The sequence below is a fragment of the Trachinotus anak genome, unplaced genomic scaffold (assembly GCF_046630095.1).
Source record: "Trachinotus anak isolate AG129_WGS33_773 ecotype Australia unplaced genomic scaffold, CSIRO_AGI_Tana_v1 ptg000023l, whole genome shotgun sequence".
Taxonomy (NCBI): Eukaryota; Metazoa; Chordata; class Actinopteri; order Carangiformes; family Carangidae; genus Trachinotus; species Trachinotus anak.
The window spans coordinates 2827075-2850349 of NW_027273874.1; the positions used below are offsets into that span (position 1 = coordinate 2827075).

At 40.2% G+C, this 23275-nt stretch overlaps 3 protein-coding genes and 2 long non-coding RNA genes across 5 annotated transcripts; 3 read left to right on the plus strand and 2 right to left on the minus strand.

Annotated features, from left to right (window-relative positions):
• Nucleotides 1-2070: 2070 nt before the first annotated feature.
• Nucleotides 2071-4310, plus strand: LOC139606699 (uncharacterized). Its single transcript, XM_071458974.1, has 4 exons — nucleotides 2071-2479; nucleotides 2572-2672; nucleotides 3107-3262; nucleotides 3381-4310. The coding sequence occupies exons 1-4, from the start codon at nucleotides 2071-2073 to the stop codon at nucleotides 3834-3836; spliced, it is 1122 nt and encodes a 373-aa protein (XP_071315075.1). The 3' UTR covers nucleotides 3837-4310.
• A 1237-nt stretch (nucleotides 4311-5547) lies between these two features.
• On the minus strand, nucleotides 5548-7373 carry LOC139606705 (uncharacterized). The gene is made up of 2 exons (XR_011684671.1): nucleotides 6198-7373; nucleotides 5548-5916 (listed from the first exon to the last, which is right to left on the minus strand). It is a non-coding gene; the product is annotated as an uncharacterized lncRNA (long non-coding RNA).
• Nucleotides 7374-9772: 2399 nt separating this feature from the next.
• LOC139606704 (uncharacterized) lies at nucleotides 9773-12392 on the plus strand. Its single transcript, XM_071458980.1, has 4 exons — nucleotides 9773-10133; nucleotides 10227-10327; nucleotides 11317-11472; nucleotides 11590-12392. The coding sequence occupies exons 1-4, from the start codon at nucleotides 9950-9952 to the stop codon at nucleotides 12043-12045; spliced, it is 897 nt and encodes a 298-aa protein (XP_071315081.1). The 5' UTR covers nucleotides 9773-9949; the 3' UTR covers nucleotides 12046-12392.
• A 2125-nt stretch (nucleotides 12393-14517) lies between these two features.
• Nucleotides 14518-17875, plus strand: LOC139606702 (potential E3 ubiquitin-protein ligase ariadne-2-like). The gene is made up of 4 exons (XM_071458978.1): nucleotides 14518-15038; nucleotides 15131-15231; nucleotides 16182-16337; nucleotides 16456-17875. Exons 1-4 carry the CDS (start codon nucleotides 14798-14800, stop codon nucleotides 16909-16911), a joined length of 954 nt encoding a protein of 317 aa, XP_071315079.1. The 5' UTR covers nucleotides 14518-14797; the 3' UTR covers nucleotides 16912-17875.
• A 153-nt stretch (nucleotides 17876-18028) lies between these two features.
• LOC139606707 (uncharacterized) lies at nucleotides 18029-22171 on the minus strand. Its single transcript, XR_011684673.1, has 3 exons — nucleotides 21915-22171; nucleotides 19438-21651; nucleotides 18029-19174 (listed from the first exon to the last, which is right to left on the minus strand). It is a non-coding gene; the product is annotated as an uncharacterized lncRNA (long non-coding RNA).
• Nucleotides 22172-23275: the final 1104 nt, after the last annotated feature.

Consider the following 23275-nt stretch of genomic DNA (forward strand, 5'->3'; position numbering starts at 1 on the left):
TGGTATTCTCTGCTGGTCTTTGTCAGTCCGTCTATCCTCCATGAACCTTGAACACCAGGTGGATGACAGACATGGAACGGATGCCATATTTAGACAGCAGGGTGGCGTCATCTTCCAGGGTCTTGCCTTGGTAGGTTGGCCGCACATCACCCACTCCTACACACACACACACACACACACACACACACACACACACATACAATAAAGAAAAGAGAGGGAGACACACACAGAGAACAACGTTATGTGTGGGAATAAAAGATGAACATTCATATCACTTAAAAATCGAAGGGAAAATTTAATTAAGCTGACAGTGCAACCATGACTGGGAAAAAAGTACTCTACAATTAAGCTACATCAAAGCCTGTTATTGTAAATTACATAAGCGGTTCAAGGATAAAATATAATTTTAAGATGTTAGTGATATAAAAAAAAAACTACATGTCAACTTCACATTTCAAACGCCCCATGATGCTGATTATATGCAAAATTCTATACAGGCTGCTTTAATTTATATTATAAGCTATTAGCTACAGTATGCATTTTAAAAACACAAAGCTATTTGAAGATGTATGGTAAAGTCCACAGTCTTAAGTGTGTCAGGAGGCTATATGTGACAAACTAGTTTCTCAGTGTATTACCTGGAAACTTCATCCCTGCTTCCGCCTTCAGCTGCCCCACAGTCCAGTTCTCCACCTTGTTGCACGTCTCGATCGTTTTGGCCTCGCCCATAGGCCCATACATCACGAGTGATTGGACCTCACACATTTTGTGTGATTTGTTTTGTGTGAGATGGATCCCGTTAGTTCAGCTTTCTGGCAGGAAATGAGCTGGTGCTTTTTGTTCTCTGCTTTTATAAACAAGCACACTTTCGTTTTTGCCGATCACCATCATTCTCACTGTATCTGTGCTGTGTGTGGGAAGTCACCTGGTATCCAGTAAAATATGTAAAATAAAATAATGATAGTTTCATTTTGCTGTTGACTGATACGTTTAACAAAAAAAACAAACAAAAAAAAGCCCGTTTGGCGTCATTTTAAAGCCCACACATGTGCTTTTGAGCCAATCACTTCCTTTGTTGCCATCTATGCAACTGCACCAAATTATACTGTAACACAACATCAGTGTATCCACCAAAAACAAATGATGTGTGAATGTATTTCCTCATTCAGCTTCACATCCTGGATGTTTTATTAAATGGTGCATATGACACCATTTATCAGTCCTGGTGAAAAAGAAACCAAACACGGTGCTCCACTAAAAAGAAAATAAACCGGTGCTTCAACAGCACATCACTGCTTCATGACATGGAAAACTGTGGGGAAACCAGACACATCACGTCACATCATTCACGTGATTTCTTATAACTGGAGTCTGATCTCTGAACAGCAGCCGCACATCACCCTTCCCTACACACACACACACACACACACACACACACGGAAAAAAGAGTCAGACAGAATCACAATGTGAGTGGTCTCACATGAGAGGTGAACATCCACATCACTTGGAGTCAGCCAGTGAAGAGCTCATCAAAATATGATCAGAATCGCAATATGGCCAAGTGCAACATCCACATTGCAAGAGCTGCAAATGTCACAACAGACCAAAGGTCAAACATCATGCTGCTACAGAGACGTCAACAAAAACACATCATCATCATCATCATCATCATCATCATCATCATCATCATTTTTATATATTTTTTATATAGAAATGAAATGCAACATTGACCTTTTTAAATGAAATCACCACTCATATTGCAATTGCAATATCTGCCACAATAATAGCAATGTGATTGTTGTGATCGTCCAGCCTCAAAGCTGTCACCGTGTTGAAGTGTTAGTTGGCGACATGTGAACCCATGGTGCCCTCATTTCTCATTTTATCTGTTTTTTTTTTTTGGTTTTTTTTGGCCCATCTTGATCATGCCAGTGTTGTTGTGGTGACTGATCTCACCCGGAAACTCCCTGAAATGAATCTTTGTTTTAACAGTTCTTTCACATTCTGTTAAAGGCTGATGTTCACAATAACGTTTAAATCCAGAAACAAGTCTGAAGTCATTTGAAGGACATGTTGTTTCGATGTCTGTTGTATATAAACGGTGGGGAAAACATCAGTATTGCTTTAAACCGGATCATCCACGTCACTTGTAGTTTCAAAGTGAAAGTAACCCACGATCATCCACAAATGGCGCAGAGCAGGCGACACGACGGGTTCGCAGGGAGATTAAGGCAGTGGGTCGAATTGGGCACGAACGTGGCCGCCTTTCACCCTGTGCAGCCCCGGGTTCACCCTGAGCGGCCCCGGGTTCACCCTGAGCGGCCCCGGGTTCAGCCTGTGCAGCCCCGGGTTCACTCTGAGCGGCCCCGGGTTCAGCCTGTGCAGCCCCGGGTTCAGCCTGAGCAGCTTCAGGGTGAGAAGTGTTACGACCCTGGAGACCCGACACTTCGCTTTGTGGACACAGAGGACGAGTTGGACTGTAAGTACCTGAGGATGGCCGCGGTTAGGGTTAGGGTGAATTATGATGTGTGGATTGTGGATGATGTGACGGGTTCTCTGTGTTTTCCTCAGTCCTGTGTGAAGGTTTCACGTCCCGCAGAGCTCTGATGTCCTGCGGTCACGCTGTCACTCCGACGTCTCTGACCAACTGGTGCCGCAGGTTACTGGACCAGGTAGGATGTTAGTGCTGAACGCTATGACCTTCATTTAACCATCAGGTTTTATCCTCCAAAGAGGTTTTGACACATTTGAATAAATTTGCATAGCCTATAAAATTAAATACATCCCCTCAGCATATGTGGTTGCAGCACGTAATTCTATGTTTAGAAAATCATAGTTTCAATATATGTAGGCTACATATAATATTTTTACTGTGGGTTTTTCATGTCTGTAATTAACTTGCATCTTCAAATTCTCACATTCCTCTATTATATGTCACAATGGCTGCTGGGAAAAGCCTTGAAAACAATATGATGTTTATGATTTCAGTGAAGAAAGGTTGACTCTGCCCCAGCACAGTGTCTAAAAACTGTCTGTCACTGCAAACAATGTTCAGTGGCTCATATTATTTATCATTATTAATTTATTTTTCCTTATTTTGATGAAGGGTAAAAGCAGATTTACATGTGGTCAAAGTGGCTGCACCGTGGAGTGGCCTTACACAGAGGTTTGTAAAATGGCTCTTCTGACGCCTGGAGAAAGGGAATACTTCGAAAAAACCTTGGTGTCCAATGCCAGAAAGTTTATCTTGGATACCAAATTTGTAAGTGTCTCATTCAAACTGTGATATTTACAAACTGTACTTGTAAATTAAATTTGTTCTGCATGTCGATAAAATAGTGAAATTTGTTTTCCCTCTTCTTCCACCTCCTCGTACACAGTGTCCTGGGTGCAAATCTTCTATGCAGAGAAAGAAGGCCTCTAATCTGAGGGTCCGCTGCTCTGTGTGCACAGCTACCAATGGACGGACCTATGAATTCTGCTGGCAGTGTCTGAGGGAGTGGAAGGGTCCATATCCACGGGCAGACCGCTGTGAAAATGATGGCTGCTGCAACGAATCCTTAAAAGCACTGAAGAACTGCCCAGACATCGTCTTTGAGTCTGTGATGGGGGTCACTGGGTGTCCCAGCATCCGTGCCTGTCCCACCTGTGGCTCACTGGTGCAGCATGACACAACACAATGTAAAAACGTTGTCTGTCCTCGATGTGACGTGGAGTTTTGTTTTGTCTGCCTGAAGCTGACAGACGAGTGTTTGGAAACAAGTGATGAAGAGATACACTGCTCCAGCGGTGTTGCCCCCAGACAGACCTCTTTACCTGTGTGGAGGAGGAAATAATGTGAACAACACTGTGCAAGCTGATTTCTTCTGATGTGTCTTTTCTCAAGTGGTACAAATGAACCATTTCTGTATTTTTTAATTTCTACTGTGGTTCTGAAATCTGATTTCTTCATAGAAACATCTGGTAAATAAAATGTTATTGTTTTGTTAGTGAGAAATTGAGCCAGATGTGATCATCATACCTGGATCCTGTCTGAATTATAACGTTGAAAAGTCTCTGACGCATTAATCAATTCATAAATTTAAAATGAGGTGGAACATACATGTACATATCCTTTCATATCCAGCACATTTTGCTTTTTGTTTCACTGCATCCTGCTTCTTTAATATAAGTGCATTGTTATTCCACCACTTCTTTTTGTTTTGTGTTTTCATGAAACTACTTTACTGCTCCTTGGTGCTCACTGTGTTCGGCTGAGTCAGACACACAGCAGCTTGTTCTGGTTTAATAAAAGTTAATATAGAAACATACAATTCATCTGAGAGATTTTCTTCTGTTTCTGATTGAAATAATAATTTGGTCCTGGATGAAAACAATGCTCTATGGATAGAACCACACGAAAACAAAACTTAAAACGTCATCAATATTAAATATGTCCACTGTATATTTTGTGGTAGACTGTGATAGACTGGCGACCTATCAAGGGTGTACCCCACCCTCACCTCCTGGGATTGGCTCCAGCCTTCCCATGACCCAGTTTGGATGAGTAGTATAGAAAATGGTTGGATGGATGTTTTATAATAATGTTTTCTTGCACATTTGCCTTTGAGTTAATGATAATAACAATAATAATAATAATAGTTTATTCATATAACACCTATTTTATTGCACTTTGTATTAAGCAGCACATGACCCCAGTGTAATTCAGATCCTCGCTCACCCGAGGATTTGCCAGTGTAACTGTGTTCTTTAATTTTAATGTCACTATTGATAATAATAATTTTGCTGTTGACAGGTATTTTTTAGAGAAAACTAATGTGTTATATTATGAGGAGATGTTTTAATGTGCACATTCAAGTGTTACAGATCCATGACTGTTGAGCCAGGTAGTTTATTGTCATCACAACAGCACTGAATTTTATCACAAAGCACTTAGAGTTTGTCCAGCACTTTGCATCATAATACCTGGGCAGTGTTTCAGTATATTCCCCTAAAGAAACAACTGTGTGCAACCATTTCCTCATTCAGCTTCATTAAATGTTGTTGTTGTCACTGACATGATAACAGGGAAGTAGCTCATACTCCAGGATGTGTTTTACGTGACACCAGAGCAGTGAACCTGTTTCACATCCTGTTGCTCTGAAACTATTTATGAATCTCACTGAAAAAGAATCCAAACACACCTGTTGACATTATCTTAGAGTCATGCATATTCAAAACAATGCAATAACAAGATGTCCGAATCCAGAGGGGGAATCCTGACCCTCTGTCCTGCAGTCACATGACTTCTTGTATCTGCCTCTAAACTGAAAGGCACAGTTAGTAAAGGTGACACAGGGCGGATGCTCCAGTGAAAGTGTGTTCAGCCTCTAACTACTGAAGCAGCAGGGTCATATATGAACTGACAGAATTTACTGAATGTTGGGCAGGTTAAATGACAGCAAAGTACTAACTACTACTAGACTTGCAGTGAAGCTGGAAACTGGTCAAATTTGCCAGTGTATCTGTAACAATGCCTGTTATAGAGTCAATCAAAGGCACAAAAGGAGCTGTCGCACCATCTTTATTTCAATCCCAACATAACAGCGAACAATAACACTCCACATTTATCTGGTGGTTGGGAAACCGTTTTAATACGACACACTCAGAAAAATGAACAAAAATTACAAGGATGTTTAGGATGTCAATTTATGATGAAAAAGATTTCTTCATGTTAAATTATCAGCCGTTTTGCTTTGGTTTTCTGCAGGAATTAGATGATATTGATATTCTCTTCTGGTCTTTGTCAGTCCGTCTATCCTCCATGAACCTTGAACACCAGGTGGATAACAGACATGGAACGGATGCCATATTTAGACAGCAGGGTGGCGTCATCTTCCAGGGTCTTGCCTTGGTAGGTTGGCCGCACATTAAAGCCTGTTATTGTAAATTACATAAGAGATTCAAGGATAAAATATAATTTTAAGACGTTAGTGATATAAAAAAAAAACTACATGTCAACTTCACATTTCAAACGCCCCGTGATGCTGATTATATGCAAAATTCTATACAGGCTGCTTTACATTATATTATAAGCTATTAGCTACAGTATGTATTTTAAAAACACAAAGCTATTTGAAGATGTATGGTAAAGTCCACAGTCTGAAGTGTGTCAGAAAACTATATGTGACAAACTAGTCATTTTCTTAGTGTATTACCTGGAAACTTCATCCCTGCTTCCGCCTTCAGCTGCCCCACAGTCCAGTTCTCCACCTTGTTGCATGTCTCGATCGTTTTGGCATCGCCCATAGGCCCATACATCACGAGTGATTGGACCTCACACATTTTGTGTGATTTGTTTTGCGTGAGATGGATCCCGTTAGTTCAGCTTTCTGGCAGGAAATGAGTTGGTGCTTTTTGTTCTCTGCTTTTATAAACAAGCACACTTTCGTTTTTGCAGGAGCCAATCACCATCATTCTCACTGTATCTGTGCTGTGTGTGGGAAATCACCTGGTATTCCAGCACGAGCGCTAACATGTGAACAGGGGCTGTTTACCAGTTATAATAATGATATCTTCATTTTGCTGCTGACTGATACGTTTACCTTTGTTGCCATCTATGCAACTGCACTAAATTATACTGTAACACAACATCAGTGTATCCACCAAAAACAACCAGTGTGTGAATGAATTTCCTTATTCAGCTTCACATCCTGGATGTTTTATTAAATGGTGCATATGACACCATTTATCAGTCCTGGTGAAAAAGAAACCAAACACGGTGCTCCACTAAAAAGAAAATAAACCGGTGCTTCAACAGCACATTACTGCTTCATGACATGGAAAACTGTGGGGAAACCAGACACATGACGTCACATCATCCACGTGATTTCTTATAACTGCAAACGAGAAAGTGAAAATACAGCCCAATGTGTCCCTTGTTTGGACCTAAAAGAGAGAACTGGATTAGATTTCAGTAATTCATTACAACTAAGGGTGAAGCACTGAATCGAACAGTGAACTGTTAAGACGCTCAGTTATTTTTGAACTCCTGCATTAACGTACACTCTGTTTTGGGAACATAACAGTTCAGCACAGATCTGCATTGTCCTACAGGGGGAAATTCCATTTTGCAAAAAGGCAGCATAAATGATATCACAATAAAACCACAATCCAATAAAAAAAACAATAAAAGTGCTGGAAGTATCCAAACTGTGAGCATGTTTGTTCAAATCAAGATAAACAGCCATGAGAGAATAAAGATAAGAAAATAAAGTACTAAGTTGTGTAAGGAGTCAAGTGGTGGAGGAGAAATTATTGCACATGAGATAAAGGAATTACGGGATTCCCGTTTTGAGCATTTATATTCAGTGAGAAGGTAAAGCTCTGTGAAATAACTCTGTGTAGTTTCAGAGCAGATTGTCAGTGGAAGGTCTCAGTGCGTGAGGGATAATTATCAGAGCAATCTGAGCTTGAACCAGGCTTTTATGTCTGTTTGAGATGAGCTGAGCTTCAGCAGAGGCGGTGACGCCCACAGAGAAGTGCTTTAGTATGATAGATAAATGTGGATGTGTCATAAGAGTATTTACTGCTTCAGTCTCACAAAGTTAAATAAATGAATAAATAAAGCACTTAATATATATTCTATATATTATATTGTGTTTATTTTGAAATAACAGAATGACGTTGCGGGTTAAAGCTGCCCTGTCGTTGTTATCGTTTCTGTTTGAGGTTTGTTGACCTGACTTGAACTTTTGTTTCCGTTTCAGAGCGCTGTGGTTTGACAGTCTTGACATTCACATCAAAGTAAAGCAACTACAGTGTGTTTCTCATTCTGTTATTCTTTTACACTTTTCTGTTGTCCCAGTTAGTTTGCCTGTGTAAGGTTCTTCAATTCAATTCAATTCAATTCAATTTGTATAGTGCCAAATCATAATATACATTATCTCAAGGCACTTGACAGGGCAAGGTCAAGACCTTACTTTGTTGCAGAGAAAAAACCCAACAGTTCCCACAAAGAGCAAGCGCTTGGCGACAGGGGGGAGGAAAAACTCCCTTTCAACAGGAAGAAACCTCCAAGAGAGACCTGCAGAATGAGGACAGAGAGAGGGAAAGAGAGGAGAAACACAAACTACGGGAGAGAAAAAAAATACTAAGCTAATGGCATAAAGTAATCTGGAGAGAGAGAGAGAGAGAGAGAGAGAGAGAGAGAGAGAGAGAGAGCACCCAGTGAATCATGGGAATCCCCCAGCAGTCTAGCTCTATAGCAGCATAACTAAGGGATGGGTCAGGACATACCCACACCAGTCCTAACTATAAGCTTTACTAAACAGGACAGTTTTAAGCCTGATCTTAAAGGTAGAGAGGGTGTCTGCCTCCCGAACCCACACTGGGAGCTGGTTCCACAGGAGAGGAGCCTGATAGCTGAAGGCTCTGGCCCCCATTCTGCTCTTACAAACTCTGGGAACCACAAGTAGACCTGCATTTAGAGAGCGAAGTGTCCTATTGGGAAAATAGGGAACTATAAGCTCTCCAAGGTACGATGGTGCCTGACCATTAATGGCTTTGTAGGTGAGGAGGAGGATTTTAAACTCTATCCTGGAGTTTACAGGGAGCCAATGCAGAGAAGCTAACACAGGAGAGATGTGATCTCGTTTCCTAGTTCCTGTCAGTACTCATGCTGCCGCATTTTGGATCAATTGGAGGCTTTTTACTGAATTTTTGGGACATCCTTACAATAAAGAATTACAGTAGTCCAGTCTTGAGGTAACAAATGCATGAACTAACTTTTCAGCATCCTTTAGACATAGAATGGGTCTGATTTTTGCAATATTGTGCAGGTGGAAGAAGGCTGTCCTAGAGACTTGCTTTATATGTGAAGTAAAGTACAAGTCCTGGTCAAAAATGACACCAAGGTTTCTGACTGTAGCACTGGAGGCCAAGGTGATGTCATCCAGAGTCAGTATATTATCACATAGTGTATCTCTGAGGTGTTTTGGGCCAATTACAAAAACTGAATTTAAGAGTAAGAAATTACTGGTCATCCAGGTTTTTATGTCCTAAAGACACACCTGAAGCTTGGCCACCTGGTTAGTCTCACCTGGCTTCATGGATAAGTACAGCTGGGTGTCATCTGCGTAACAATGGAAATTTATCTGGTGCCTCCTAATAATGTTTCCTAGAGGAAGCATATATAGAGTGAAAAGTATTGGTCCTAGCACAGAACCTTGTGGAACCCCATGACTGACTTTTGTGATGATAGAGGAGTCATTGTTAACATGAACAAACTGGAGTCTATCTGACAAATCTGACTTAAACCAGCTTAGTGCTGTTCCTTTAATGCCGACCATATGTTCTAGTCTCTAAATAAAATCTTATGATCGATGGCGTCAAATGCAGCACTAAGCTCTAGCAGGACAGGTATAGAGACAAGTCCATTGTCTGAGGCTATGAGGAGATCATTGGTAACCGTAACCAGAGCTGTTTCTCGACATGTCTTTGACTTAGACATGTTAAAGGTACTTGTTTCATAAGATGCATAACACTGGAACACAGTTACTGAATTAAAATGAAATACTTAAATGTGATTTTGCAGATGTCTGTGATATGGAGGTATCTACAAATATTGGGAAAAATATTCACATTAATGCATTTTGCAGATCATCAGGCTCTGTAGTGTATCCATTCTGCTGAGAAACGCGTTTTCCTTGGTGAGGTCTAAGTGTAAGGGTCTTGGTGATGGTGGTGCATCACTGCTATAATCTGGCTTTGGGCTCAAATATTTAAAAAAAAAGAGAAGAAGAAATGTCGATTACAAGTTACAGTTGATGACACTGTGAAACGAACAGCTGCATTGCTGTGCTGCTCTGACTTTGCCTGACTGCAAAGTGAAAGTAACACAAGCTCACCCACAAATGGCGCAGAGCAGGTGACACGACAGGGATCTTCAGAAGTTCGTAGAGAGATTAAAATGGGCTCTAATGGGTCAACTGAGCAACCCCGGGTTCAGCCTGTGCAGCCCCGGGTTCAGCCTGAGCGGCCCCGGGTTCAGCCTGTGCAGCCCCGGGTTCAGCCTGAGCAGCTTCAGGGTGAGAAGTGTTACGAGGATGGAGACCCGACACTTCACTTTGTGGACACAGAGGACGAGTTGGACTGTAAGTACCTGAGGATGGCCGCGGTTAGGGTTAGGGTGAATTATGATGTGATGGATTGTGGATGATGTGACGGGTTCTCTGTGTTTTCCTCAGTCCTGTGTGAAGGTTTCACGTCCCGCAGAGCTCTGATGTCCTGCGGTCACGCTGTCACTCCGACGTCTCTGACCAACTGGTGCCGCAGGTTACTGGACCAGGTAGGATGTTAGTGCTGAACGCTATGACCTTCATTTAACCATCAGGTTTTATCCTCCAAAGAGGTTTTGACACATGAATCCATATATAAATGTAACAGGTTATATTTACAGATATCAAATTTCCATAGGCTACAGGAAATATTGCGGGTATAAGTAAAAACACAGGCCCACAGCATATGGAAAAATAATATTTATGAAACCTATTACAAATTCGAACAATTGTCAAGTCCATACAAATGTATGTATATTTGTAGACATACATACATATTATATCGATGTTAAATCTGTATCAAAGCCTGTCAATATGTTGATATGTAAGCCTGTAAAAGATAGACATGTATGTGTAAAACATATAAGCACATAGAATCTCATATGTATGTTGTTTTAATAAACTTGTATAGCCTATATGAATGAAATATATAGTTAACATATATGGTCACAACATATAATGCCATATAAAATAATCATAATTTTTAAATGTATACATATACAAATTTCAGTGTGGGTATTTCATATATGTTATCAACCTTTATCTTCATATTGGCTATCCAGAGAATGTATATATATGATAATAATATTTCACCTTAGCAAATATGGCAACATCAGTCTTGATATAGGGACATACATTATATTCATTATATGTCAAAATGGCTGCTGTGAAAAGGCCTTTTCCATCAATATCTGGTTACAAAATTCAGCAACAAAAGTGATGGCCGTCTGTTTTCAGATTGTTCCAGAAATATTTTGTCAAAGACATGATTTGGTTCATGAGTTGTTTTTCAAGGGATGAATTAACCAGTGGGTGAAGGCCAAACACAGTGACCAGTTAACAATATGATGTTTATGATTTAGTAATGAAAGGTTGGCTTTGCCCCAGCAGTCCCTAAAATCTGACTGTTACTGCAAACTCTTAATAATTTGCTGTGTTCAGTGGCTCATGTCCAACCTGTAATAGTTTTATTAATTTATTTTTCCTTATTTTGATGAAGGGTGAAAGCAGATTTACATGTGGTCAAAGTGGCTGCACCGTGGAGTGGCCTTACACAGAGGTTTGTAAAATGGCTCTTCTGACACCTGGAGAAAGGGAATACTTTGAAAAAGTCTTGGCTTCCAATGCCAGAAAGCATAACCTGGATACCAAATTTGTAAGTGTCTCATTAAACTGTGATATTTACAAGCTGTACTTGCAAATTAAATTTGTGCTGCATGTCGATAAAATAGTGAAATTTGTTTTCCTTCTTCTTCCACCTCCTTGCACACAGTGTCCTGGGTGCAAATCTTCTATGCAGAGAGAGAAGGCCTCTAATCTGAGGGTCCGCTGCTCTGTGTGCACAGCTACCAATGGACGGACCTATGAATTCTGCTGGCAGTGTCTGAGGGAGTGGAAGGGTCCATATCCACGGGCAGACCGCTGTGAAAATGATGGCTGCTGCAACGAATCCCTAAAAGCACTGAAGAACTGCCCAGACATCGTCTTTGAGACTGTGAAAGGGGTCACTGGGTGTCCCAGCATCCGTGCCTGTCCCACCTGTGGCTCACTGGTGGAGCACAGCAGAAAATATTGTAAAAACGTTGTCTGTCCTCGATGTAATGTGCAGTTTTGTTTTGTCTGCCTGAAGCTGACAAAAGAGTGTTTTGAAACAAGATATGATCACATACACTGCTCCAGTGGTGTCGCCCCCAGACAGACCTCTTTACCTGTGTGGGGGAGGAAATAATGTGAACAACACTGTGCAAGTTGATTTCTTCTGATGTGTCTTTTCTGAAGTGGTACAAATGAACTGTTTCTGTATTTTACTTTCTGCTGCTGTGGTTCTGAAATCTGATTTCTTCATAGAAACATCTGGTAAATAAAATGTTATTGTTTTGTTGGTGAGAAATTGAGCCAGATGTGATCATCATACCTGGATCCTGTCTGAATTATAACGTTGAAAAGTCTCTGACGCATTAATCAATTCATAAATTTAAAATTAGGTGGAACATACCATACATACATATCCTTTCATATCCACCACATTTAGTTTTTTGTTTCACTGCATCCTGCTTCTTTAATATAAGTGCATTGTTATTCCACCACTTCTTTTGTTTTGTGTTTTCATGAAACTACTTTACTGCTCCTTGGTGCTCACTGTGTTCGGCTGAGTCAGACACACAGCAGCTTGTTCTGGTTTAATAAAAGTTAATATAGAAACATACAATTCATCTGAGTGATTTTCTTCTGTTTCTCAATGAAATAATAATTTGGTCCTGGATGAAAACAATGCTCTATGGATAGAACCACACAAAAACATAACTTCAACCACCTGTTGACATTATCTTGGAGTCATGCATATTCAAAACAATGCAATAACAAGATGTCGGAATCCAGAGGGGGAATCCTGACCCTCTGTCCTGCAGTCACATGACTTCTTGTATCTGCCACTAAACTGAAAGGAACAGTTAGTAAAGGTGACACAGGAGGCAGTGTTGGGGATGCTCCAGTGAAAGTGTGTTTGGCCTCTAACTACTGAAGCAGCAGCATTGTACAGTATCTCACAAAAGTGAGTACACTCCTCACATTTTTGTAAATATTCTATCTTTTCATGGGACAACACTGAAGATATGACACTTTGATACAATGTAAAGTAGTCTGTGTACAGCTTGTGTTACAGTGTAAATTTGCTGTCCCCTCAAAATAACTCAACACAGCCATGCTTGGCCAGTCCACCACCTTTACCATCAGTTTCTTTAGCAAGGCAGTGGTTGTCTTGGAGGTGTGTTTGGGGTCGTTATCGTTAAGGGGGGGGGGGGGGGGGGGGTCATGCGCTGCTTCAGTATGCCACAGTACATGTTGGCATTCATGGTTCCCTCAATGAACTGTAGCTCCCCAGAGCCGGCAGCACTCATGCAGCCCCAAACCATGACACTCCCACCACCATGCTTGACTGTAGGCAAGACACACTTGTCTCTGTGCTCCTCACCTGGTTGCCACCACACACGCTTGACACCATCTGAACCAAATAACTTTATCTTGGTCTCATGAGACCACAGGACATGGTTCCAGTTATCCATGTCCTTAGTCTGCTTGTCTTCAGCAAACTGTTTGCGGGCTTTCTTGTGCATCATCTTTAGACGAGGCTTCCTTCTGGGACGACAGCCATGCAGACCAATTTGATGCAGTGTGCGGCGTATGGTCTGAGCACCGAAAGGCTGACCCCACCCCTTCAACCTCTGCAGCAATGCTGGCAGCACTCATACGTCTATTTTCAAAAGACAACCTCTGGATTTGACGCTGAGCACGTGCACTCAACTTCTTTGGTCGACCATGGCGAGGGCTGTTCTGAGTGGAACCTGTCCTGTTAAACCGCTGTATGGTCTTGGCCATCGTGCTGCAGCTCCGTTTCAGGGTGTTGGCAATCTTCTTATAGCCTAGGCCCTCTTTATGTGGAGCAACAATCCTTTTTTTCAGATCCTCAGAGAGCTCTTTGCCATGACGTGCCATGTTGAACTTCCAGCGACCAGTATGAGAGAGTGTGAGAGCGATAACACCAAATTTAACACACCTGCTCCCCATTCACACCTGAGACCTTGTAACACTAACGAGTCACATGACACCGGGGAGGGAAAATGGCTAATTGGGCACAATTTGGACATTTTCACTTTGGGGTGTACTCACTTTTGTTGCCAGCGGTTTAGACATTAATGGCTGTGTGTTGAGTTATTTTGAGGGGACAGCAAATTTACACTGTAACACAATCTGTACACTGACTACTTTACATTGTATCAAAGTGTCATATCTTCAGTGTTGTCCCATGAAAAGATATAAGAGAATATTTACAAAAATGTGAGGAGTGTACTCCGGGGGCGTGTCTACAGGTTGGCCACCCAGAGGAATCATCTGCCCATCCAATGAAAACTCTGAAAAAAATCATTTTTTCATGGTTTTCTGTAATTTTGTCATTGGTCATCATTGTATCCCCACTGGTCAAATTTGCTAGAGTCAAAGAGACAATGACATTGACATTAAAGTAAAGCAATAACAGTGTGTTGCATATTCTGTTATTGTTTTACACTTTTCTGTTGTCCCAGTTAGTTTGCCTGTGTAAGGTTTTGATTTAGACATGTTCAAGGTACTTGTTTCATAAGATGCATAACACTGGAACACAGTTATTGAATTAAAATGAAATACTTAAATGTGATTTTGCAGATGTCTGTGATATGTAGGTATCTACAAATATTGGGAAAAATATTCACATTAATGCATTTTGCAGATCATCAGGCTCTGTAGTGTATCCATTCTGCTGAGAAACGCGTTTTCCTTGGTGAGGTCTAAGTGTAAGGGTCTTGGTGATGGTGGTGCATCACTGCTATAATCTGGCTTTGGGCTCAGAAATTTAAAAAAAAACGAGAAGAAATGTCGATTACAAGTTACAGTTGATGACACTGTGAAACGAACAGCTGCATCGCAAAGTGAAAGTAACTCACTCACAAATGGCGCAGTTCAGACGACACGACAGGGATCTTCAGGAGTTCGTAGAAAGATTAACGAAGCGAGTTAAAATGGGCTCTAATGGGTCAACTGAGCAGCCTGAGCAGCCCCGGGTTCAGCCTGAGCGGCCCCGGGTTCAGCCTGTGCAGCCCCGGGTTCAGCCTGAGCAGCTTCAGGGTGAGAAGTGTTACGAGGATGGAGACCCGACACTTCGCTTTGTGGACACAGAGGACGAGTTGGACTGTAAGTACCTGAGGATGGCCGCGGTTAGGGTTAGGGTGAATTATGATGTGTGGATTGTGGATGATGTGACGGGTTCTCTGTGTTTTCCTCAGTCCTGTGTGAAGGTTTCACGTCCCGCAGAGCTCTGATGTCCTGCGGTCACGCTGTCACTCCGACGTCTCTGACCAACTGGTGCCGCAGGTTACTGGACCAGGTAGGATGTTAGTGCTGAACGCTATGACCTTCATTTAACCATCAGGTTTTATCCTCCAAAGAGGTTTTGACACATGAATCCATATATAAATGTAACAGGTTATATTTACATATATCAAATTTCCATAGGCTACAGGAAATATTGCGGGTATAAGTAAAAACACAGGCCCACAGCATATGGAAAAATAATATTTATGAAACCTATTACAAATTCGAACAATTGTCAAGTCCATACAAATGTATGTATATTTGTAGACATACATACATAATATTATATCGATGTTAAATCTGTATCAAAGCCTGTCAATATGTTGATATGTAAGCCTGTAAAAGATAGACATGTATGTGTAAAACATATAAGCACATAGAATTTCATGTGTGTGTTGTTTTAATAAACTTGAATATATAAATTAAATATATAGTTAACATATATGGTCACAACATATAATGCCATATTTAAAAAATCATAATTTTCATATATGTTATCAACCTTTTTCTTCATATTGGCTATCCAGAGAATGTATATATATGATAATAATATATGGCCTTAGCAAATATGGCAACATCAGTCTTGATATAGGGACATACATTATATTCATTATATGTCAAAATGGCTGCTGTGAAAAGGCCTTTTCCATCAATATCTGGTTACAAATTTCAGCAACAAAAGTGATGGCCGTCTGTTTTCAGATTGTTCCAGAAATGTTTTGTCAAAGACATGATTTGGTTCATGAGTTGTTTTTCAAGGGATGAATTAACCAGTGGGTGAAGGCCAAACACAGTGACCAGTAAACAATATGATGTTTATGATTTAGTAATGAAAGGTTGACTTTGCCCCAGCAGTCCCTAAAATCTGACTGTTACTGCAAACTGTTAATAATTTGCAGTGTTCAGTGGCTCATATCCACCTGTAATAGTTTTATTAATTTATTTTTCCTTATTTTGATGAAGGGTGAAAACAGATTTACATGTGGTCAAAGTGGCTGCACCGTGGAGTGGCCTTACACAGAGGTTTGTAAAATGGCTCTTCTGACACCTGGAGAAAGGGAATACTTTGAAAAAACCTTGGCTTCCAATGCCAGAAAGGATAACTTGGATACCAAATTTGTAAGTGTCTCGATTAAACTGTGATATTTACAAACTGTACTTGTAAATTAAATTTGTTCTGCATGTCGATAAAATAGTGAAATTTGTTTTCCCTCTTCTTCCACCTCCTCGCACACAGTGTCCTGGGTGCAAATCTTCTATGCAGAGAAAGAAGGCCTCTGATCTGAGGGTCCCCTGCTCTGTGTGCACAGCTACCAATGGACGGACCTATGCATTCTGCTGGCAGTGTCTGAGGGAGTGGAAGGGTCCATATCCACGGGCAGACCGCTGTGAAAATGATGGCTGCTGCAACGAATCCTTAAAAGCACTGAAGAACTGCCCAGACATCGTCTTTGAGACTGTGAAAGGGGTCACTGGGTGTCCCACCATCCGTGCCTGTCCCACCTGTGGCTCACTGGTGGAGCACAGCAGAAGACATTGTAAATCCATCGTCTGTCCCAGATGTAGGGTCAAGTTTTGTTTTGTCTGCCTGAAGCTGGCAGAAGAGTGTTTTAAAACAAGTGGGATTTCAGCAAAATGCTCCAGCGGTGTTGCCCCCAGACAGACCTCTATACCTGTGTGGAGGAGGAAATAATGTGAACAACACTGAGCAAGTAGATTTCTTTTGATGTGTCTTTTCTCAAGTGGTACAAATGAACCGTTTCTGTATTTTTGTACTTTCTGCTGTGGTTCTGAAATCTGATTTCTTCATAGAAACATCTGGTAAATAGAATGTTATTGTTTTGTCGGTGAGAAACCGAGCCAGATGTGATCATTATCAGAATGTGTTGAATGTGTGTTGCATTTATCAATTCATAAATTTAAAATGAGGTGGAACATACGTGTACATATCCTTTCATATCCACCACATTTAGTTTTTGGCTTCACTGCATCTTGCTTCTTTAATATAAGTGTGTGAAAACATACTTACCTGAGAGGATGGTATGCTCCAGGTAGGTGAAGATTAAATGCAAGCCATTCAGTGGTCGGAGGGGAGAGAGGTGTAGAGCAGGCGGCAGCTTGCTGTGAGGCTGCCGTTTAAGAATTTGTTTGTTACGGCTTAGGTCCTTTTTCTTTTTGAATTTATTTGGTCTTCTGTTTTGCAGTATTTTGTTAATAAAATATCACTTTATTTTTCCAGGCACATACTCCGGCCTGCTGACAATGCTTTTTGAAACATCTTTTTAAAAGTTTCCAGTGCCCATACCATCATCTGCCCTTTGCAGAGAGATTGATTGTTTATCTTAGCCAAAAGTGTTATCTTATTGGCCTGTTTGTTTATCTGCATTGACAGATTAAAAAATATCTTATCTCTTATTTTATGATGTTGTTTTGAAACTGTTTTCCTTCTAATGTTTCTTCCTTAGAGCTGATCTCTGCTCAGTCAATCATTGATCACTGCATCATTTAATCAAGTTTCCTTTTACATGAATACAGAGTGTCTATTTGATGTTTGACCCAAATAAGTTAATATATGTGGATAAATGTACTGAATGTGGGGCAGGTTACATGACAGCAAAACAGTAACATTTATTCACATACTGACTCACACAGTATAGACCTGCAGTGAAGCTGGAAACTGGTCAAATTTGCCAGTGTTGGCGTGAGTGTAAAGATTTGAGTCAATCAAAGGCACAGAATCAGCTGTAGCACCATCTTTAGGTCAATCCTAACATAACAGTGAACAATAACAACACTCCACAGTTATCTTAAAACTAAAGTGGTTTAATACTTAACAAACTCAGAAAAATGAACAAAAAGGACAAATTATAGGATTAAACATTTGATCATTTGATGTAAATTCATGATGACACATTTTAAACATTTCTTTAGGTCTTTCTGGGACTGGTGACATCCTGGGACAAGGAAAAGATTTACAAGGCCTGGAATCGGTGACAGGTTTAAAAATATCTGCTGTTCTCATATAATGTTGCATAATACACAGTTCTTTTTTTAAAGTGTCACTGAAGGTTTCTTCCTTCGAACTGATCTCTGCTCAGTGATAGTTAATCATTAATAACTGCCTCACCTTCTCTTCAAAGTTTCCCTTTACATGAACACAGAATGTTGACTTCATGTCTGACACAAACAATGTTGTACAGGGTAAATAACAGCAAAATAATAACATTTTTCCACATAGTGCATCATATAAAATTCAATATCAATATGATATTTTACAGCTGGAAACTGGTCAAATTGTGCCAACGTAGTGTAAGTGTAAAATTAATGACCTGTGACACACAGAACAAAACCTGATATAGAGTCCATTGAAAGCCCAGAAAGAGCTGTTTCACCATCCACAGGTCGGTTGGTTTCATATCCAACAAACTCATGAAAATTAATAAAAATGACTTAGGGGTTAAAAAAAGAATACTTTGATCTAAACACATAATGACAGATTTAAAACATTTCTTTAAGACTGGTGATATTGAGCCCACAGAAAACGCTGTGGTTTAAGACCAAGGCCTGAAATGTCAAGTATGTGCACACAAAGCAAAGCAAGAGGTCTTTTCATTGGTATAACAACTTTAAAGTAAAAGTACTGAAGTGTCAAACAAACAGTGTTGGTTTTAGAGTATTTAACCAGCTTCAGTGTAGCTCTGAAAACCCTCTGGTGTGATATTAAAATGTATCTCAGAAGGGAACTGAACATGAGTAGGTTTAAAAACCAGAGAGCCTTTCCACGCTTCTATTTTTGCCATCCTTGTTCCCCATGTCACCATCTTCACTGCCAGGACTCCCTCCTCCATATAACATTAGAACCATCTGAATGACAGACATGTGCTGGATGCCATATTCACACAGGAGTCTGGAGTCTTCGTCCAGCGTCCTGTCAGTGAAGATCAGCCTAACTTCATCTGTATTCCAGAGTAAATAAAAACACTGTCATTTAAAACGTAAATTTCATTTGTCCCTCTTGAACCTGCAGTCTTACTTCATGACCCACAACCATCATGCTGAAACTTGCCAACTCACACGAATTTGGGTTTAATAGATGACAACTTCACATTAATGTCAAGTGTTTTATTTACACTGCCTCTCTGTAGGCTGGCTGTTAAAACATTATCTAAACTATGAACATGTGTAGGTCGGATGTAGCCATAATTGAAAGTAGATTTACCGTAGTCGTTGAAAAATCCAGCCTCTTTTATCTTCTCCTTCAGCTGCCGCACTGTCATGGTCTGAAACTGCTCCTCAGTGGCACACAGGGTGACCGTCTTCGTTTCCCCAGTAAACCCATAAACCTTAACCTGGACAACCATTTTTGTGGTTATTTCTTGGTGTTTGTGGTGCAGTCTCCTGTGCCGGTGCACTTCCTGGCTGCACAGTCTAAGGCTGTGGTGGTTCTCGTCTCGTACGGAAGCCGATGAGAGACGTTTAAAAAATGCGCCTTTATTTACATCCTTAAAAATAAATAAAATCTATACTGGCCTCTTACATAAGAGAAAACATGAAATTCATCTTTTCACACCTGCTCTACAAATGCACAATGACTCCACCTCATCTACAGATAGTACAAGTGTAATTTATTTACTATCACTTTATATTGTTTTTGATTTGTGTGTTTGCTGTTTTTAAGTCATTTTAATGAAATGTGCAATAATGTGCCTGGGGGTACCAGAGGCTCAAAACAAGAGTCCATAGCAACAGCAAAAAAAAAAAAAAAGCTGTTGGGCATTGGCAGAGAAGATTTGGCAAATCTTTCATGGGCGCAAACCACAAATGCATGTTCCTTACAAATGTGGCACCATTAGCTCTGCCTCGCCCAGTGTCAGCTGGGATTGGCTCCAGCCCTCCCGAGACCTGGTTCAGATAAATGGTGTAGAAAATGGATGGATGGATGTTTTATAATAATGTTTTCTTGCACATTTGCCTTTGAGTTAATAATGATAACAATAATAATAATAATAATAGTTTGTTCATATAACACCCATTCTATTGCACTTTGTATTAAGCAACACGACCCCACTGTAATTCAGATCTTCACTCACCCGAGGATTTGCCAGTGTTACTGTGTTCTTTAATTTTAATGTCACTATAATAATAATAATTTTGCTGTTGACAGGTATTTAGTGAAAACTAATGTGTTATATTATTCGGAGATGTTTTAATGTGCACATTCAAGTGTTACAGATCCATGACTGTTGAGCCACGTAGTTTATTGTCATCACAACAGCACTGAATTTGATCACAAAGCACTTAGAGTTTGTCCAGCACTTTGCATCATAATACCTGGGCAGTGTTTCAGTATATTCCCCTAAAGAAACAACTGTGTGCAAACATTTCCTCATTCAGCTTCATTAAGTGTTGTTGTCACTGACATGAAACGAGGAAAGTAGCTCATACTCCAGGATGTGTTTTACGTGACACCAGAGCAGTGAACCTGCTTTATTTATGTAGAAGTATCATGATGCCGTATTTGTTGATTGCAATGTAAGTTTGTTCTAATGTAAATAGTTCAAATACAAGCCAAGCACCTTCCTAAAGAGTGTGTGTGTGTGTGAGATGACCTGTAACAATGCCTGTTACAGAGTCAATCAAAGGCACAGAAGGAGCTGTCGCACCATCTTTAGGTCGATCCCAACATAACAGTGAAAAATAACAACACTCCACATTTGTCTGAAAACTGGGAAAGTGGTTTAATACACAACAAACTCAGAAAAATGAACAAAAAGGACAAATTATAGGATTAAACATTTGATCATTTGATGTAAATTCATGATGACACATTTTAAACATTTCTTTAGGTCTTTCTGGGACTGGTGACATCCCGGGACACAGAAAAAAATTTCAGAAAAGGCCCGGAAAGACAATCGCATACAGTGACAGAATTAAAAATATTTGCTGTGTTCTCACATAATGTTGCATAATACACAGTTTTTAAAAAAAGTGTCACTGAAGGTTTCTTCCTTCGAACTGATCTCTGCTCAGTGATAGTTAATCATTAATAACAGCCTCACTTTCTCTTCAAAGTTTCCCTTTACATGAACACAGAATGTTGACTTCATGTCTGACACAAACAATGTTGTACAGGGTAAATAACAGCAAAATAATAACATTTTTCCACATAGTGCATCATATAAAATTCAATATCAAACAGACTGGAAACTGGTCAAATTTTGCCAAAGTAGGTATAAGTGTAAAAATTTAATGACCTGTGATTCTCAGCAGAAAACCTGATATAGAGTCAATCAAAGGATTGCCAAGCACCCATTGCCTTGCTGCTCCCTTCGCCTGGTCACATGAATGACAGACATGTGCTGGATGCCACATTCACACAGGAGTCTGGAGTCTTCGTCCAGCGTCCTGTCAGTGAAGATCAACCTAACAGCATCTGTATTCCAGAGAAAATAAAAACACTGTCATTTAAAACGTAAATTTCATTTGTCCCTCTTGAACCTGCAGTCTTACTTCATGACCCACAACCATCATGCTGAAACTTGCCAACTCACACGAATTTGGGTTTAATAGATGACAACTTCACATTAATGTCAAGTGTTTTATTTACACTGCCTCTCTGTAGGCTGGCTGTTAAAACATTATCTAAACTATGAACATGTGTAGGTCGGATGTAGCCATAATTGAAAGTAGATTTACCGTAGTCGTTGAAAAATCCAGCCTCTTTTATCTTCTCCTTCAGCTGCCGCACTGTCATTGTCTGAAACTGCTCCTCAGTGGCACACAGGGTGACCGTCTTCGTTTCCCCAGTAAACCCATAAACCTTAACCTGGACAACCATTTTTGTGGTTATTTCTTGGTGTTTGTGGTGCAGTCTCCTGTGCCGGTGCACTTCCTGGCTGCACAGTCTAAGGCTGTGGTGGTTCTCGTCTCGTACGGAAGCCGATGAGAGACGTTTAAAAAATGCGCCTTTATTTACATCCTTAAAAATAAATAAAATCTATACTGGCCTCTTACATAAGAGAAAACATGAAATTCATCTTTTCACACCTGCTCTACAAATGCACAATGACTCCACCTCATCTACAGATAGTACAAGTGTAATTTATTTACTATCACTTTATATTGTTTTTGATTTGTGTGTTTGCTGTTTTTAAGTCATTTTAATGAAATGTGCAATAATGTGCCTGGGGGTACCAGAGGCTCAAAACAAGAGTCCATAGCAACAGCAAAAAAAAAAAAAAAGCTGTTGGGCATTGGCAGAGAAGATTTGGCAAATCTTTCATGGGCGCAAACCACAAATGCATGTTCCTTACAAATGTGGCACCATTAGCTCTGCCTCGCCCAGTGTCAGCTGGGATTGGCTCCAGCCCTCCCGAGACCTGGTTCAGATAAATGGTGTAGAAAATGGATGGATGGATGTTTTATAATAATGTTTTCTTGCACATTTGCCTTTGAGTTAATAATGATAACAATAATAATAATAATAATAATAGTTTGTTCATATAACACCCATTCTATTGCACTTTGTATTAAGCAGCACATGACCCCAGTGTAATTCAGATCTTCACTCACCCGAGGATTTGCCAGTGTTACTGTGTTCTTTAATTTTAATGTCACTATAATAATAATAATTTTGCTGTTGACAGGTATTTAGTGAAAACTAATGTGTTATATTATTCGGAGATGTTTTAATGTGCACATTCAAGTGTTACAGATCCATGACTGTTGAGCCAGGTAGTTAATTGTCATCACAACAGCACTGAATTTGATCACAAAGCACTTAGAGTTTGTCCAGCACTTTGCATCATAATACCTGGGCAGTGTTTCAGTATATTCCCCTAAAGCAACAACTGTGTGCAAACATTTCCTCATTCAGCTTCATTAAGTGTTGTTGTCACTGACATGAAACGAGGAAAGTAGCTCATACTCCAGGATGTGTTTTACGTGACACCAGAGCAGTGAACCTGCTTTATTTATGTAGAAGTATCATGATGCCGTATTTGTTGATTGCAATGTAAGTTTGTTCTAATGTAAATAGTTCAAATACAAGCCAAGCA

Coding starts and splice junctions, on each gene's coding strand:
- LOC139606699 (XM_071458974.1), top strand. CDS start 2,071: ATGTTGTTTCGATGTCTGTTGTATATAAACGGTGGGGAAAACATCAGT. Junction 2,480..2,571: donor CACAGAGGACGAGTTGGACT/GTAAGTACCTGA, acceptor TGTTTTCCTCAG/TCCTGTGTGAAGGTTTCACG. Junction 3,263..3,380: donor TTATCTTGGATACCAAATTT/GTAAGTGTCTCA, acceptor CCTCGTACACAG/TGTCCTGGGTGCAAATCTTC.
- LOC139606704 (XM_071458980.1), top strand. CDS start 9,950: ATGGGCTCTAATGGGTCAACTGAGCAACCCCGGGTTCAGCCTGTGCAG. Junction 10,134..10,226: donor CACAGAGGACGAGTTGGACT/GTAAGTACCTGA, acceptor TGTTTTCCTCAG/TCCTGTGTGAAGGTTTCACG. Junction 11,473..11,589: donor ATAACCTGGATACCAAATTT/GTAAGTGTCTCA, acceptor CCTTGCACACAG/TGTCCTGGGTGCAAATCTTC.
- LOC139606702 (XM_071458978.1), top strand. CDS start 14,798: ATGGCGCAGTTCAGACGACACGACAGGGATCTTCAGGAGTTCGTAGAA. Junction 15,039..15,130: donor CACAGAGGACGAGTTGGACT/GTAAGTACCTGA, acceptor TGTTTTCCTCAG/TCCTGTGTGAAGGTTTCACG. Junction 15,232..16,181: donor GCCGCAGGTTACTGGACCAG/GTAGGATGTTAG, acceptor ATTTTGATGAAG/GGTGAAAACAGATTTACATG.